Below are 16,294 nucleotides of genomic sequence, written 5' to 3'. Positions count from 1 at the left end.
AAAATTAGCCCAGGCGCGCATGCCTGTAATGCCAGCTACTGCGAAGGCTGAGGCAGGAGAATCGCTTGAACCTGGGAGACGAAGGTTGCAGTGATCCGAGATCGCGCCACTGCATTCCAGCTTGGGCGACAGAGCAAGACTCTGTAAAAAAAAAAAAAAAATAGATAAAAAAAAATTTTTTTAAGCGCGGTTTGAGGCTCAGCTGCTAAGCTGCTGGATAAAAGCCTCTTTCTTGGGTCTCTCAGCTTCCTGGGACTTTGGGGGCAGGTCTGCATAAACTGCTTAGTCGTAGACCCCCTCCAACAGTTAGGTAGGGGACTACTCAGTACTCATCCATCGGTGTCCTCAGAACCCCACACGGGGAGGCCCTGGGGCAACGCCAGGACTCACACCCGCGTCCTGGCGCCCTTGCCCTCAAGCGCCTGCAGCTACCTCCTCCCCATTCGGAGCGGCCGCTGCCACATCTTTAACGCCGGCACGCCCGGCAAAAGCGGCTCGGACGCCCTCACCCCACCTTCCGCACTCAGGGCCGAGGCTGTGCCTGGCCACCTGCTCCCCAACACATGCACACGCGCGCGCGCGCGCGCACACACACACACACACACACACACGTACACACGGCCGGCCGGGCTACCCGGACCACTTTGATCCGAAGGCACTGGAGGCCCAGAGGGAAGGAAAGGGAGGGGTGGCCGGAGCCCGCTTTCGCCCCAGGACAGTCTCGGGTTGCCCCAGGCGGTAGCCCTGTGGAACAGTGGTTCCCTGTCAGCGGCCTCGGGGGCGGGGCGTCTGTAGGCCACGCCCCGCTGACGTCAGCCCCGCGGGGCGCGGGCGGAGCGGGCGGCGGAACTGTCAGTCCCAGCCCAAGGGTCGCTGGAGGCGCGCAGGCCGGCTCGGCTCCGGCCCCGGACGATGCGGCGGCGCCCAGGATGCTGCCGTGCCTCGTAGTGCTGCTGGCGGCGCTCCTCAGCCTCCGTCTTGGCTCAGACGCTCATGGTAAGGCTCTGGGACGAGGCCCTTCCCTGCCCTGCCCTCTCCGCGCCCGCTCCATTAAAGTTCTATATCCAGTGGAGAGTCCTGGCTGACTGGCCGGCCCTCTGGGGAGAGGGGTGCCCGGGCGCTCCCTTACTCTGGCAAACCTGGATCTCAGGCTCACCTGTTGTGGAAGTGGAAGAGGCTGAGATTGACAGGAACTGACGGACTGGGAAGGATAGAGAAGTATGTGCAAGGCCAAACCCCCAGCCCGCAAACCTCATCATCCACCCACTTCTAGATGAGCCATAAGTTTAGCTCTAGGTTTTTTGCTGTTTAGGTTCAAATGATGGGACTTCTTGTCCCCTTGGGGAATAATTTTGATCTCCTGACTCTCCCTTCTCTTAGTCCTTCAACTTAACCTCTGTCTGTCCTTCTCTCATCTCACCTTCATCCCTCACTCATCACCCCTATCTGATCCCCCTTGCTCCACCTGTAGCCCCCAACTCACTCCCACTGCCCCCCTGCCTCTCTCCTCCTAACCCAGCCAGTTCAGGCTCCTAACCCAGCCAGTTCTCCGGCAAAGTTTCTGCAACTAAGAAAAGTAAACCCCAGAGATGGAATGAAAAAGCCCGGAGTTGGAGGGACCAAGAGCAGAGACAGAGAGCAAGGACCGAAACTGCTTCTTCATGACACCGAAATACAAAGTGAAACATGCAGTCAGCCATTCACGTGATCGAGAGCTGAGTCGGGGATGTGCAGCCCAAATACTACAACGACTCGCTGCATTTTTCACTTTCCATCTAATGTTTTGAAATCAAGGCACTGACGTGAAGATCAAAGACAGTATAAGAAAGAAAGCAAGAGACAGATGACAGAGTCCCCCCCCCAAAAAAAAATAAATAAAAAACAGGTGGATGATTAGAGAGATGTCGTGAAGTTAGAAAACTAGGGAGCGGGAGCAGAGTTGCTGTCAAATGGAGAGAACTTAGGGGATCAAGGAGGAGAGAAAGGGAACCAGCCAGCCGTTGGCCTTACACATACTTTAGTCTGCTTGATCAACAAGACTCTTAAAGTAGAAATGTTTGTTGCATTCTTACAAAGAAGACACACAGCAGTGTTTCCCATGGTGAATGGTGTGTACTGGGGGTAAAGGGAGAGTGGAATTGGTATTGAGTATCTCACCTCAGAGCTACGGGTGCCAGCTCTTGTGGGGATGTCCTCAGCCATGTGTAGAGCCAGAGCTGATTTATTCCATCTGTCCTTGCTCAGCCAGAGGTTGGGCATCTGGCTACAGGCAAAGCCCTTCTAGAAACTAGGGAATGAGGCAAGCACTTAGCTTGAGGAGCCCAGGAGACCTATGAAGAGAAGGAGGCAGATGTCAGCAAGCAGGTTATCTGTGTACTTAGTGAGGTGGCTTTGAGCTGGAGCCTGGGCCAAGCCAGGGTGGGGCCAGGTGTGTGGATGGGGCCAAGCCTAGGAATAGTGCTAGAGCAGGGACGGGGATTGGGCAGAGCCAGGGACTGACACATCTGAGAGCTCATTGCCAACTTGCTTAGCCCTCGGCCCCTGCCTTCTTCCTGGGAGGCATCAGACTCAGCTTGGCTCTTCTCAGCCACCACTGCAGCTTCTGATCACAGACAGCACAGGGCAGTGATGTAGGGAGACACACTAGCTCTAGAATCAGACACATCTGGATTCATGTGCCCACTCTGCCCCTTACAGGCTCCACTGGCCTCGGGCGAGTCATAGCCTCTCTGAACCTCCCTTTCTTCTTTGGTAAAATTGGGGTCATCGATGCCTGCCCCCCCCCAGCTGTGGTACTGACACTCTTCTCCCCAGGGACAGAGCTGCCCAGCCCTCCATCTGTGTGGTTTGAAGCAGAATTTTTCCACCACATCCTCCACTGGACACCCATCCCAAATCAGTCTGAAAGTACCTGCTATGAAGTGGCGCTCCTGAGGTGAGGAAAAGGGAAGAGGGAGGGGGAGGGAGGAGTGAATCCCTGCCTTGTCCCCTACTCCCCTAGCATGCGGGGGGGGGGGGTACCTGCCTTGTTAATGAAGTGGGTGCCTGAGGGCTCCTGACACATAGTCAGCAGTTGACAAGTACTGACTGAGACTCCCATGCTGAGCAATGTGCCGGGAGCTCTGGGTGAAAAGGCCAGAGGTTTTGCCCACTCCAGAGTCAGAAAAGCCTTTGTGCCAAGGCTGTTCTCTTTTTTGTTTTGTTTTGTTTTGTTTTGTTGAGACAGCTTCTCGCTCTGTCACCCAGGCTGGAGTGCAGTGGTGCAATCTCAGCTCACTGCAGCCTCTGCCTCCTGGGTTCAAGCAATTCCCCCACCTCAGCCTCCCAAGTAGCTGGGGTTACAAGGGTCCACCACCATGCCTGGCTAATATTTGCATTTTTAGTAGAGACCAGGTTTCACCATGTTGGCCAGGCTGGTCTCGAACTCCTGACTTCCGGTGATCCACCCACCTCGGCCTCCCAAAGGGCTGGGATTACAGGCGTGAGCCACCACCTCTGGCCTCCAAGCCTTTTCTATCTTACTAGAAAAGAAGGAGAAGCATCCACAGTATAGCCAGATAACAGGGGAACCCTAATGACTGCAAAGGCAGTGGGGAGAAGGGAGAGACTGGGCTGTACTATAGGAGCTAGCAAGACTTTCTGGAAGAGCTGGGACTACTCGTATTCCTATCGAAAAATCTTCTAGACCACATGGAAATTGGTACAGGGTCCCAAGACCAAGGGAGACCCCTCACAAGGAGCTGTCGTGGACTAGAGGATATAGCCTGAGGGCTGTCCCAGTTTCTCCCACTGTGGGAGCTCTCTTCCTGGCCTCTTGCATCTCCCTTAAAGGAGGTAGGATTGAGCACAAGCTCCTTTCCGGTGCCTAACCTGGTATCTCCTCAGGTATGGAATAGAGCCCTGGAACTCCATCTCCAACTGTAGCCAGGCCCTGTCCTATGACCTTACCGCAGTGACCTTGGACCTGTACCGCAGCAATGGCTACCGGGCCAGAGTGCGGGCTGTGGATGGCAGCCGGCACTCCAACTGGACCATCGCCAACACCCGCTTCTCTGTGGATGAAGGTGCTTTTCCTCCCTTGACTTAGAACATGGTTCTGAAGTCCCTTCCAGCCAGGAACTCTAGTCTATAGCTTTTCTGTCTATTACCATAGCTCACCATGTCAGCCAGCCTCCCTGGCCGGAGAACTAGTTGCCCAAACAGGGCAGGACTTTGGAGAATGTTAGATAAAAATAGCCCAAGTTGTTTGAGATTTAAAAGGGAACTGGAGTTGTTTATCCTACAGAAGAGAGGTCTTGGGGTGGGTTGGGGAAGCTGAGTCACCAGGTCCAGGCCTGTGAACTTGTTTTTTCAGGGAGGGTTCAGGGAGAGGAAGCGAATCCATGAACACTCAGCATAGGGCAGCAAGCAATAGGCAGAATTTGGGTAAGCCCCCCGCTTCTTTAGGGGTGAACACCCAGGGATCATCCCTTTGAAATGGGAAGTGCTACTAAAGAGAAGTTACAGATCCCTCTCTGTTGAGGTAAGAGGAAAGGATAAGCCCCCAACTCAATGGGATTTTTCATCCCACCAGTTGGGATTGAGAAAGTTTTGTGCGCCTGGAGGCCTCGCTCTGTAGGATTCAGAGTTCGAGCCGATGGTCTAGGTCATTGGCTTCCAAATGCCTGCCCACAGGCCACTGCTCAGCTGGTGCGGAAACATTTCCCAGCAAGTGTGTTTAAAATATCTATTTCCAGGGCCCAGCCTCAGAAATTCAGACTAACTGTGTCTTGAATGGGTCCAGGGCATCTGTGTTTTTGTTTTTTTTAACATTTTGTTCTTCTTTGTATTTTGATTTGAGCAAGGCAATTATAAAAAGACATTTTTGAGGAAATCACCGTATTTATATATGAAAGGGTTTTTAGGGCATATTACCAGGTATTTGTTTGTTACATGTGATAACAGCATGGTAGTTATATTTACAAAGGTATGATATGTGAGAGATACATGCTTAAGTAATTCAGAATTAAGTAACACAGTGCTTGGGATTTTCTTTAAAATGCTAAAGTAAATTTCATGGGGGGATATTGATGACCCTCCCCCACCACTAATTACTTCAAAATTGGCCTAGTGTTTGCAATTACTAAAGCTGGGACTTTGGAAATCATTATATTCTCTTCTACTTTTGTGTCTATTGGAAATTTCTACATAAAAATATAATCGATGCAATTTATCACATTAACTATTTAAAAAAGAAAACAACATTTAAAAAGAAACTAAGCAAAGTTAAAGTAGAAAGAAAATGTCCTAACCTGTAGAAAGATATCTATCTACACATATCTACCATAAATATTATGCTTAACAGTAAAGTGTTGGGCTGGGCTCGGTGGCTCACGCCTGTAATCCCAGCACTTTGGGAGGCCAAGGTGGGTGGATCACCTGAGGTCAGGAGTTTGAGACCAGCCTGGCTGACAAGGTGAAACCCCATCTCTACTAAAAATACAAAAATTAGCCGGGCGTGGTGGCGTGCACCTGTAGTCTCAGCTACTCAGGGAGGCTGAGGCAGGAGAATCACTTGAACCCAGGAGGCAGAGGTTGCAGTGAGCTGAGATCACGCCATTGCACTCCAGTCTGGGCGACAGAGCGAGACTCTGTCTCAAAAAAACAAACAAATAAACAAAAACAAAACAGTAAAGTGTTGAAAACATTTTATACAAAAAGTTTTTGTTTTATTTTTAATTGACAAGTAATAATTCTACATGTTTATGAGGTAGAGGGTTATGTATACATAATACATGCATACCTTGTGGAATGATCAAATCAAGGTAATTAGAATATCTATCACCTCAAATATTTAGCATTTCTTTGTGCCAAAAACATTTAAAATATTATCTTTCAGCTATTTTGAAATATACAGTCCATTATTATTACTACAGTCACCTTGCCACGCAATAGGCACCAGAATTTATTCCTCCTGTCTCACTGTAACTTGGTACCCCTCTCCTTGTTCCCTATCCACTTCCCCCACCTGCCACCTTCCAGCCTCTGGTAACCCCTTCTACTCTCTACTTCTATGAATTGAATTCTAAAAGAATTCTACTTAGATTCTATACATAAGTGAGATCTTATGGCATTTATCTCTTTGCACCTGGCTTATTTCACTCATGATGTCCTCTAGGTCCATCTGTGTTGTCCCAAATGACAGTTTCCTGTTTTTTCAATTTGAGACAAAGTCTTGCTCTGTCACCCAGGCTGGAGTGCACTGGCTTGATCTCATCTCACTGCAACCTCTGCCTCCCGAGTTCAAGAGATTCTCCTGCCTCAGCCTCCTGAGTAGCTGGGATTACAGGCACGTGCCACACCCAGCTAATTTTTATATTTTTAGTGGAGATGGGGTTTCACCATGTTGGCCAGGCTGGTCTCGGACTCCTGACCTCAAATGATCCACCCGCCTCAGCCTCCCAAAGTGCTAGGATTACAGGCGTGAGCCACTGGGCCAGGCCTCAGTTTCCTATTTTTCAAGGCCGAATAGGATTCTGTTGTATATACATACCACATTTAAAAACCCATTCATCCGTTGGTGTTGGTGGGCATTTCCATATCTTGGCTGTTGTGAATAATGCTGCAATGAACGGGGGATACAGGTATCTCTTCAATACACTAATTTCAATATATTTCGATATATACCCAGTAGTGGGAATCGCTGGATCACATGGGTTCTATTTTTAGATTTTTGAGGAACATCCATACTGTCTTCCATAATGGCTGAGAAATTCACCACCAGCGACATGCAAGGGTTTCCCTTTTCACCACATCCTTGCCAACGCTTGTTACTTCCATCTTTTGGATAATAGCCAATCTAACAGGTGTAGAGTGGTATCTCATTGTGGTTTTAATTTGCATTTCTCTGACGATTAGAGACGTTGACCATTATTTCATGTATCTGTTGGTCATTTGTATGTCTTCTTTTAAATGTCTATTCAAGTCCTTTGCCCATTTTAAAAACAGGTTTGTTTTCTTGTTATTAAGTAGTATGAGTTCCTTGTATATTTTGGATATTAACCCCTTGTTCAATGTACATTTGTAAATATTTTCCACCCATTCATAGATTGTCTCTTCACTCTAGTAGTTGTTTCTTTTGCTGTGCAGAAGCTCTTTAGTGTGATGCAATCCCATTTGTCTATTTTTGCTTTTTGTTGCCTGTGCTTTAGGGATCGTATCCAAGAAATCTTTGCCCAGACCATTGTCTTAGAACTTTGCCCCAGGTTTTCTTCTAGTGGTTTTTATAGTTTCAGGTGTTACATTTGTCTTTAATCCATTTTGTGTTGATTGTTGTATAAGAGGTGAGACAAAGATCTATTTTCATTGTACTGTTTGTGAATATCCAGTTTTCCCAACACCATTTATTGAAGAGACTGTTCTTTTCCCATTGTGTGTTCTTGGCCCCTTTGTTGAAAATCAATTGTGGGTTTATTTCTGGGCTCTCCATCATATTCCATTGGTTGATGCATCTGATTTTAGGGTATACGTATTTTTAATGTGCTCCCCAAGAAATCCTTACATTCTGCTGCATTGACAAACCTGTGGCCTAGGTTTTAGGCCTAGGTTCTCATTAAGCTTAATTCTGGAGGCAAAGTCTCGGGTGGGGGACACCCAGGCCCTCCTCAGCCCTCAGGTCTCATGGTATTCCCCCTCCCCCTCCACTCCATTTAGTGACTCTGACAGTTGGCAGTGTGAAGCTAGAGACCCACAATGGCTTCATCCTCGGAAAGATTCAGCCCCCCAGGCCCAAGATGGCCCCTGCAAATGACACATATGAAAGCATCTTCAGTCACTTCCGAGAGTATGAGATTGCCATTCGCAAGGTGCCGGGAAACTTCACGGTATGGGGTTCCCCAAGGCCCCAGGGCCAGAGCTCTCTTGGCTTCCCTGTCCCCTGGGCTGGAAGCACCCTTGTGTGCCGTTGGGAACTTTGCTTGTGGACTAAAGGGAGGGTCTGGGATGGTGGGTGGGCAGAGGAGGGAGTAGAAACCACCTCAGCCCTCAGAGCTATGCTCTTGTGAGACGCTCCTCAAAGGAATTGTGTACTAGGGCAATTGGGCACCCCAGAGCCTTTCTAATGAAGCAATAAGGATCTGAGAGGCTATTGTAACCTACCAGAGGGCGCCCCTGTTATGGGAGAGCTGGCATCTGCAAAATCCACCCTCTTTCCTCTCCACCACAGTTGATTCCAGCCCCTTCTGGGAAGATCTTCAGCATTTATAAAACACCGCTTTTTCTTTTAAAATACAAAATAAAATTGTGGTCATTACAGAGATCATGTGCTGCATTGGTAATTGTGGGGTTTGTTATCTTAGACAAAGGATACTGAAGGGAGTTGGCTGAAATCACCTCTAAAGGCCCGCCAGCTCTCAGTGTCCGTGTGCCATGAAATAAAAGGATTTTGTTAATTGCTATCATTTTTGTTTCAGTTCACACACAAGAAAGTAAAACATGAAAACTTCAGCCTCCTAACCTCTGGAGAAGTGGGAGAGTTCTGTGTCCAGGTGAAACCATCTGTCGCTTCCCGAACTAACAAGGGGGTGTGGTCTAAAGAGGAGTGCGTCTCCCTCACCAGGCAGTGTGAGTCAGCTGGGCTGCTCTCAGCATGGGGAGGGAGACTGGGAGGGCCTGGTGCAATCCAAAATGCGTGCACCTGGGATGCTGGTGCCAGCCACTGTGTTAGGTGCTGCTTCACATAGCTCTGCATCCTTAATAGGAGAGAGGTCCTACTGTCCTCATTTTAGAGATGAGGGAACTGAGGCTCAGTATTAGCAACTTCCTAGGGTTGCACAGCTAGGACTTGGTGGCAGAACCAGGTCTCTTCGATCTAGGGTCCTCCCACTGGAGCACAGCGGTGTTTCCCAACAACATCCCCCTCCCCCAGGCCATCTTCAGTGAGCTGTGCTAGTTCCTGTTGTTATGGTCTTCTGCTGTTCTTCCTCGGAGCCAGGGATACAAAGGGCTTCTCCTTACTTCCCCTACTCTGCTCTGCTCCTCACCAGAGCTGCTAAAGTCAGCAAATACTGCTCCAGGCTGTCAGTCAGGTGCCAGGGCTGTAGGGGGAGGGAGAGAATAGAGGACGTGGAGGCCACAGTCCTGCCTAGGAGGATCTTGCATCCTGGCTGGGGAGATAGAATGTGCACAGAGGAGACTGTAACAAGCAACTCTTACTGGACAGCAGATGAGATGTCCAGTGCCCAATGAAACATGCCAACAGTAAGTGCTCTGGGAGGGCCCAATCCGGTGTGGGCAGCGTCTGGCAAAGATGAAAGTGACTCCTGCTAGATCTGTAACAAATTTCAGTTTATGAAGGACACTCAACAGCTCAGTGTCATTTAAGTCTCAATGCAGAGTAAGGCACTAAGTGGGTATCAGGCAATCTCAAGAGTTTTTCATACATTCATTCACCGATACATGAAATAGTTCCAAATCTCAGCTTTACTACTTTTGAGGTATATGACTTTGGGCAAGTTACTTAACTTCTATGTGCTTCAGGATCCTAATCTGTAAAAATGGGGCTGATGATAGTATTTACCTCCTATAAGTATAAAAGTTAAAAGAATCTGATGATATTGGTACATGGTCAGTGCTGCATACTTCACAACTACCTTATGAGGTCAGTGGCTCTGAGAGAGTAATTAATTTGTCCACAATTGCACAGCTAGTAAGTGGTGAAGCTGGGACTTGAACCCAGATCTAGCAGCCCCCGGAGCCTCGATTCTTACCTGCTGTACCATCCTGCCTCACTGTTCTGTTTGCTGTGATGGGAGTCGTGTGCAGAGAGCTGGAAGCAGTTAGCGCATCTCCTAAGGGAATCCTTCAGGGCATGGTTTGGAAGGCCAGGTAGGGATTCGCAGAAACCTAGGCACATCTAGAGTTGTGGCCTGTAGGTTGCCTTGGGCCACTCACCGAATGGTTCCTGACAGTGGCCAATGGATTTCATGGGACCAGAGTCCTATGACCAGAATCACCATGCCCCATGGTGCTAGGCCACAAACACATCTCTCTGGGCCTGCAGATTTCACCGTGACCAACGTCATCATCTTCTTTGCCTTTGTCTTGCTGCTCTCCGGAGCCCTCGCCTACTGCCTGGCCCTCCAGCTGTATGTGCGGCGCCGAAAGAAGCTGCCCAGTGTCCTGGTGAGTCTTGCAAGGAGGTCACTGCCCTGTCCTTCCCAGCCACACCAGAGCTTCCAGGAGGGTAGGGAGCTCTTTTCCTCCCAGCCAGTACATTGCCTTAGCTCGCGTCTGCTCTCAGCCCTCATGTGATTGGGAGATACCTTCATCAAGCACTGTGGGGACAGAGGGAGGAAGTGAGCCTGAAGCCCAGTACCGAGAATGTTGCCATCCAGTGGCTCAGATAAGACACATGGAATCACAAACCTCAATGACCATGAGCCATTTTGATATGATCTACTAGTAGTTGGCCATGGACTAGCCCCTGTGCATTGCATCTCTGATAATGAGGCACAGTTATTATTATCCCCATTTCATAAGTGAGGAAACTGAGGCACAGAGAGATTGTTTCACACACAGGGCCACACAGCCAGGAAGAGTCAGGGAGGGAACCCACTTTCCTACCGCTAGTGGCCATGGGTGTTCCACAAGAGAGAAAGAAGGAAAGGCCAGAAGTGCTGGTCCTCGGGCTGCTGCCAGAGTGGGCCAGAGGAGAGAGGACGCTGGGGGGCGGTGGGGATGCTGGGCCAGTGGAGAGGGGATGTTGGCGGTGGAGTGGGGAGGGAGCAGGGAGGGGCTCATGGAGGAGGCCAAGCCCTCCTCCCCTCCCAGGGGGTGTCCTCTTGCTACATTGTACTGACAAATGATACATTTGTGGCAAGCCAGCCTCCAAAACTCAGCTTGCAAAGATTGGGCAGCATTTTCCAAACCTCGGCCTGTCTCTGGCCTGGAGTTCAGGCCGCATTGAAGATTGCCCACCATAGCCTCCATAGCACTATTGCATGATGGCTGAGGGATCAGCTGGGAAGCAACCAGCTCCGTCTGCAAGGCAGGGGCCCCACAACTGGAAGGGGAATCTCCAGAGGGATCCTGGGATCTCTAGGGAAAACTTGACGAGAGACAAGTGCAGTGGCTCAATCTTAGCTCACTTGCAGCCTCACCCTCCCAGGTTCCAATGATTCTCCTGCCTTAGCCTCCTGAGCAGCTGGGATTACAGGCACCTGCCACCATGCCTGGCTAATTTTTGTATTTTTAGTAGAGACGGGGTGTTGACCAGGCTTGTCTCGAACTCCTGACCTCCGGTGATATGCCCACCTCAGCCTCCCAAAGTGCTAGGATTATAGGCATGAGCCACCGCGCCCTGCCCCTTCTGTACTTTTGGATCACGGAACTGACTTGTCCTTGGGGGTTTTTTCTCTTTAGGATAAATATAGCCCAATCTCTTCATCTGATGATCGTAGTCATTACCACATGAATAAATTATAATGCACAGAGCACTGACACATTCATTAGTTTGTTCTCATTCATTAGCTTGTTTGATCTGATCTTTCAACAGTTCATCAAGGTAAGTATTATTGGACAAGCAAGGGATTTCAAATCAGGACAGTTGAGGATGAATTCCAGATGTGTTCTTTACTGTTGTGCCACTTTGTGCAAGTCATTTAACTTCTCTGAGCTTCAGTTTTCTCCTCTAGGAACTAGAAGTAATAATACTTCTCTTACAGAATTATTGGAGGGTAAAGTTCAATTCAACATATATTTATTGAGCACCTTCTATGTACCACACTTTGTTGTAAGCCCTTTAGACACATTACAACATAAGGAGACAGGTACTGTCATTATTTCCATGTTATAGATGAAGAACTAAAGCACAGAGAGGGTAAGTAATTTGGTCAGGGCGACAAAGCTGACAAGAGTCAGAGCTGGAATTTGAACCCATGAAGTCTGGCTCTAGAGGACACATCCTAAATCACCAAGCAATGTGATAGGAATAGGGACTCAACCAATAAGAGCTGCATTTGAATCATCATGTACCAAGGAAATGAGGGCAGATGTGCAACAGTGAATCAGTGAGTCAGTCGGCAGAACTTAGGAGGGCCTACTGTGTGCCAGCTCAGTTCAGACTCTGGAGACAGGGTAGTAAACAACACTAGACAGTTCTGCCCTCAAGGAGTTTGTGTTCTTTTGGGAATGTGGAGTAAGTGAGTGTGTGTATGGTGAGAGACAGAAAACAAACAAGTAAAATAATTCTAGGAACAAAGTGCTAGGAAGAAGTAACAAGGTTAATGTGGAGAGAGTGGCAGGAGTACTGCTTTAGGCAAGGTATTCAGGAAGGCTTTGCTGAAGAAGTGACAACTGAGCTGAGACCTAAACCATGAACAGGACACAGCCATATAACGTGCTGAGAGCATTTCAAGCAGGAGGGAGAGTGTGTGCAAAGGCCCTGAGGCAGCATGGTGCTTGGTGTGTTCTGGGACAGAAAGAACACCAGTGTGGCTAGGGGAGAGGGGTTATGTGGCTTCCTTAAAACCCTTGGCAATTAACAGAGAGCAGCCCCTTCACTGTGAGTTCCACACTTGTGCCACTGCCCCACACTGCAGCCCCCGTGTTCGTGTGAGTCACTACTCAGGGAATAGAAAAATTAATTTGGTGTGCTACATCCAGAATTTTAGAAAATGAAATAGGCAGGAGGGCGTAGACTGGGATACAATAGAATAAGAACTGCAGAAATATCGTGGCACAGCTCATAATGATGAGTATCATTTTGTGAAACTGGTTTCAGTTATTTACATACGGGTTATATATACAAGTCATTATGCAACTTATTTCTGATTTTGAGTCATAGTCAAAAAAGTTTGAAACATGCTTCTAGAGGGGTCTAGCCTGCTTTCAGGTTTGAAAAACACTGTAGATGGAGCCACCTGAGAGTTTTCACCATGCTCAGCAGACCCTGGTTCTGCCTGTTACTCCATCTGGGCCTGAGAATACAAGTTTCTTGTGTATCTGGCCTGAGCCAAACTGGGAATTGCATTAGGAGAAAGCTGGATTCGAAAACAAAACAGAATACATTGCAGTGTAATTAAGACTGTAGTCCCCTCCACTGAGCTCTCCTCCTGGGCCTGGCCTTCCCTGGCAGCACTGGGATGGGCGCTGGAAGGTGACTCCTGCCTCTCTCACTCTGGCCTCTCTTCCCCAGCTCTTCAAGAAGCCCAGCCCCTTCATCTTCATCAGCCAGTGTCCCTCCCCAGAGACCCAAGACACCATCCACCCGCTTGATGAGGAGGCCTTCCTGAAGGTGTCCCCAGAGCTGAGGAACTCGGACCTGCATGGCAGTACGGACAGTGGCTTTGGCAGCACCAAGCCATCCCTGCAGACTGAAGAGCCCCAGTTCCTCCTCCCTGACCCTCACCCCCGGGCTGACAGAACGCTGGGAAACGGGGAGCCCCCTGTGCTGGGGGACAGCTGCAACAGTGGCAGCAGCAATAGCACGGACAGCGGGATCTGCCTGCAAGAGTCCAGCCTGAGCCCCAGCCCAGGACCCACCTGGGAGCAGCAGGTGGGGAGCAACAGCAGCTGCCAGGATGACAGTGGCATTGGCCTAGTTCAAAACTCTGAGGGCCGGGCTGGGGACACACAGGGTGGCTCAGCCTTGGGCCACCACAGTCCCCCAGAGCCTGAGGTGCCTGGGGAAGAAGACCCAGCTGCTGTGGCATTCCGGGGCTACCTGAGGCAGACCAGATGCGCTGAAGAGAAGGCAACCAAGACAGGCTGCCTGGAGGAAGAATCGCCCTTGACAGATGGCCTTGGCCCCAAATTCGGGAGATGCCTGGATGATGAGGCAGGCTTGCATCTACCAGCCCTGGCCAAGGGCTATTTGAAACAGGATCCTCTAGAAATGACTCTGGCTTCCTCAGGGGCCCCAACTGGACAGTGGAACCAGCCCACTGAGGAATGGTCACTCCTGGCCTTGAGCAGCTGCAGTGACCTGGGAACATCTGACTGGAGCTTTGCCCATGACCTTGGCCCACTAGGCTGTGTGGCAGCCCCAGGTAGTCTCCTGGGCAGCTTTAACTCAGACCTGGTCACCCTGCCCCTCATCTCTAGCCTGCAGTCAAGTGAGTGACTTAGGATGAGAGGCTGCTTTTTATTTTAGCCATGCCTGCTCCTCTGCCTGGACCAGGAGGAGGGCCTCCAGGGCAGAAGTAAGGCACGAGGCAGTCTGGGCACTTTTCTGCAAGTCCACTGGGGCCAGCCCCAGCCAAGCCCTGCAGGGCTGGTCAGGGTGCCTGGGGCAGGAGGAGGCCAACTCACTGATCTAGTGCAGGGTATATGGGTGGCACTGACCTGTTCTGTTGACTGGGGCCCTGCAGACTCTGGCAGAGCTGAGAAGGGCAGGGACCTTCTCCCTCCTTGGAACTCTTTCCTGTATCATAAAGGATTATTTGCTCAGGGGAACCATGGGGCTTTCTGGAGTTGTGGTGAGGCCGCCAGGCTGAAGTCAGCTCAGCCCCAGACCTCCCTGCTTAGTCCACTCAAGCATCAGGGCCTCCAGCAGAAGGAAGGGCTATGGGAGTGGAAGCTTCAGGGCCTTGCTGCTGGGGTCATTTTTAGGGGGAAAAGGAGGATATGGAGGCAGAGTTTGATCTCTGGGATGATCACATGGGGAACCTCCCCTCATCAGGCCTCTGAGGCAGGAAGCTTGTCACTGGAAGATCTGCAGTAAGGTATGTATTTTCTGGATACCCAAACGCATCATAATGGATTCACTGGGGGGAGACAAAGGGAGCTGAGACCCTGGATGGGGGTTCCAGCTCAGAAGCCATCCCTCTGGTGGGTACCTCTGGTGCCCATCTGCAAATATCTCCCTCTCTCTAGCAAATGGAGTAGCATCTCCCTGGGGCACTGGCTGTGGCCAAGCCACTCACATCCCCGCCCTGCTGCCCCACCATCTTGCTAACAACTTCCAGAGAAGCCATGGTTTTTTGTATTGGTCATAACCCAGCCCTTTGGGTGGCCTGTGGGCTTGGGCACCAGCTCATGCCAGCCCCAGAGAGTCAGGGTTGGAGGCCTGTGCTTGTGTTTGCTGCTAATGTCCAGCTACAGACCCAGAGGATAAGCCACTGGGCACTGGGCTGGGGTCCCTACCTTCTTGGTGTTCAGCTGTGTGACTTTGGACTAGCCACTTGTCAGAGGGCCTCAATCTCCCATCTGTGAAATAAGGACTCCACCTTTAGGGGGCCCTCCATGTTTGCTGGGTATTAGCCAAGCTGGCCCTGGGAGAATGTAGATACTGTCCACGGACTACCAAGCTGGCTTGTTTCTCATGCCACAGGCTAACAGATCCAATGGGAGTCCATGGTGTCATGCCAAGACAGTATCAGACATGGCCCCAGAAGGGGGCATTATGGGCCCTGCCTCCCCATAAGCCATTCGGAATCTGTCTTCAAACAAAGGCAGTTCAGTCCACAGGCATGGAAGCTGTGAGGGGACAGGCCTGTGCGTGCCATGCAAAGTCATCTCAGCCCTGCCTTTCTCTGGAGCATTCGGAAAACAGACATTCTGGCCCAGGGAATCCAGCCATGACCCCCATCCCTCTGCCAAAGTGCTCTTAGGTGCCAGTCTGGTAACTGAACTCCCTCTGGAGACAGGCTTGAGGGAGGATTCCTCAGGGTTCCCTTGAAAGCTTTATTTATTTATTTTGTTCATTTATTTATTGGAGAGGCAGCATTGCACAGTAAAAGAATTCTGGATATCTCAGGAGCCCCGAAGTTCTAGCTCTGACTCTGCTGTTTCCAGCAATATGACCTTGGGGAAGTCACTTATCCTCTTGGAGCCTCAGTTTCCTCATCTGCAGAATAATGACTGACTTGTCTAATTCAGGGATGTGAGGTTCTGCTGAGGAAATGGGTATGAATGTGCCTTGGACACAAAGCTCTGTCAATGAGTGATACATGTTTTTTATTCCAATAAATTGTCAAGACCACAGGAATCGTGTGAAACCAGTCAGATTGCTGATGGCACAGTGGCTCATGGAGGACTCGGTTGTTGATAATGAGGAGGGTAATAATGGGTGGGATGTGTGATGTCACTTTAAGGAAACAGGGCTGAGGACTCAGGCTTAAATCTGACAGATCCAAGGAGTCCTCGTGCTACCTGTATTGTGACGTTGGGCCCATTACTTATCTTCTCCAAGTTTTCGACTAACATCACACCATTTCAGACCTGTCACGTGGAGATGACAACTCCCCATGAGGATGTTGTGAGGTTTAAATGAAATTGCACATAAAAAGTTTAACATGGTGCCAGGCATGTGGTG

The 16,294-nt window shown here is 49.9% G+C and overlaps 1 protein-coding gene across 2 annotated transcripts; it reads left to right on the top strand.

Annotated features, from left to right (window-relative positions):
* The first annotated feature begins 814 nt into the window (after positions 1-814).
* IL10RA (interleukin 10 receptor subunit alpha) lies at positions 815-15,967 on the top strand. 2 transcript variants are annotated; one of them, XR_004033665.1, is made up of 8 exons: positions 815-996; positions 2,815-2,935; positions 3,886-4,064; positions 7,693-7,862; positions 8,451-8,601; positions 10,040-10,161; positions 13,175-14,702; positions 15,311-15,967. XR_004033665.1 is itself a non-coding variant. In XM_003253214.3 (7 exons), the coding sequence occupies exons 1-7, from the start codon at positions 930-932 to the stop codon at positions 14,099-14,101; spliced, it is 1,737 nt and encodes a 578-aa protein (XP_003253262.2). In that variant the 5' UTR covers positions 815-929; the 3' UTR covers positions 14,102-15,967. The 2 variants fall into 2 exon arrangements, 1 of the variants encoding a protein (XP_003253262.2); XM_003253214.3 differs by having other exon boundaries at positions 13,175-15,967.
* The last annotated feature ends 327 nt before the right edge of the window (positions 15,968-16,294 follow it).

The sequence above is a fragment of the Nomascus leucogenys genome, chromosome 15 (genome assembly GCF_006542625.1).
Source record: "Nomascus leucogenys isolate Asia chromosome 15, Asia_NLE_v1, whole genome shotgun sequence".
In the NCBI taxonomy this organism is placed as follows: Eukaryota; Metazoa; Chordata; class Mammalia; order Primates; family Hylobatidae; genus Nomascus; species Nomascus leucogenys.
The sequence above is the reverse complement of the archived record's forward strand: the minus strand, read 5'-3'. Positions and strand labels throughout refer to the sequence as shown.

Coding starts and splice junctions, on each gene's coding strand:
- IL10RA (XM_003253214.3), top strand. CDS start 930: ATGCTGCCGTGCCTCGTAGTGCTGCTGGCGGCGCTCCTCAGCCTCCGT. Junction 2,936..3,885: donor TATGAAGTGGCGCTCCTGAG/GTGAGGAAAAGG, acceptor GTATCTCCTCAG/GTATGGAATAGAGCCCTGGA. Junction 7,863..8,450: donor AGGTGCCGGGAAACTTCACG/GTATGGGGTTCC, acceptor TTTTTGTTTCAG/TTCACACACAAGAAAGTAAA.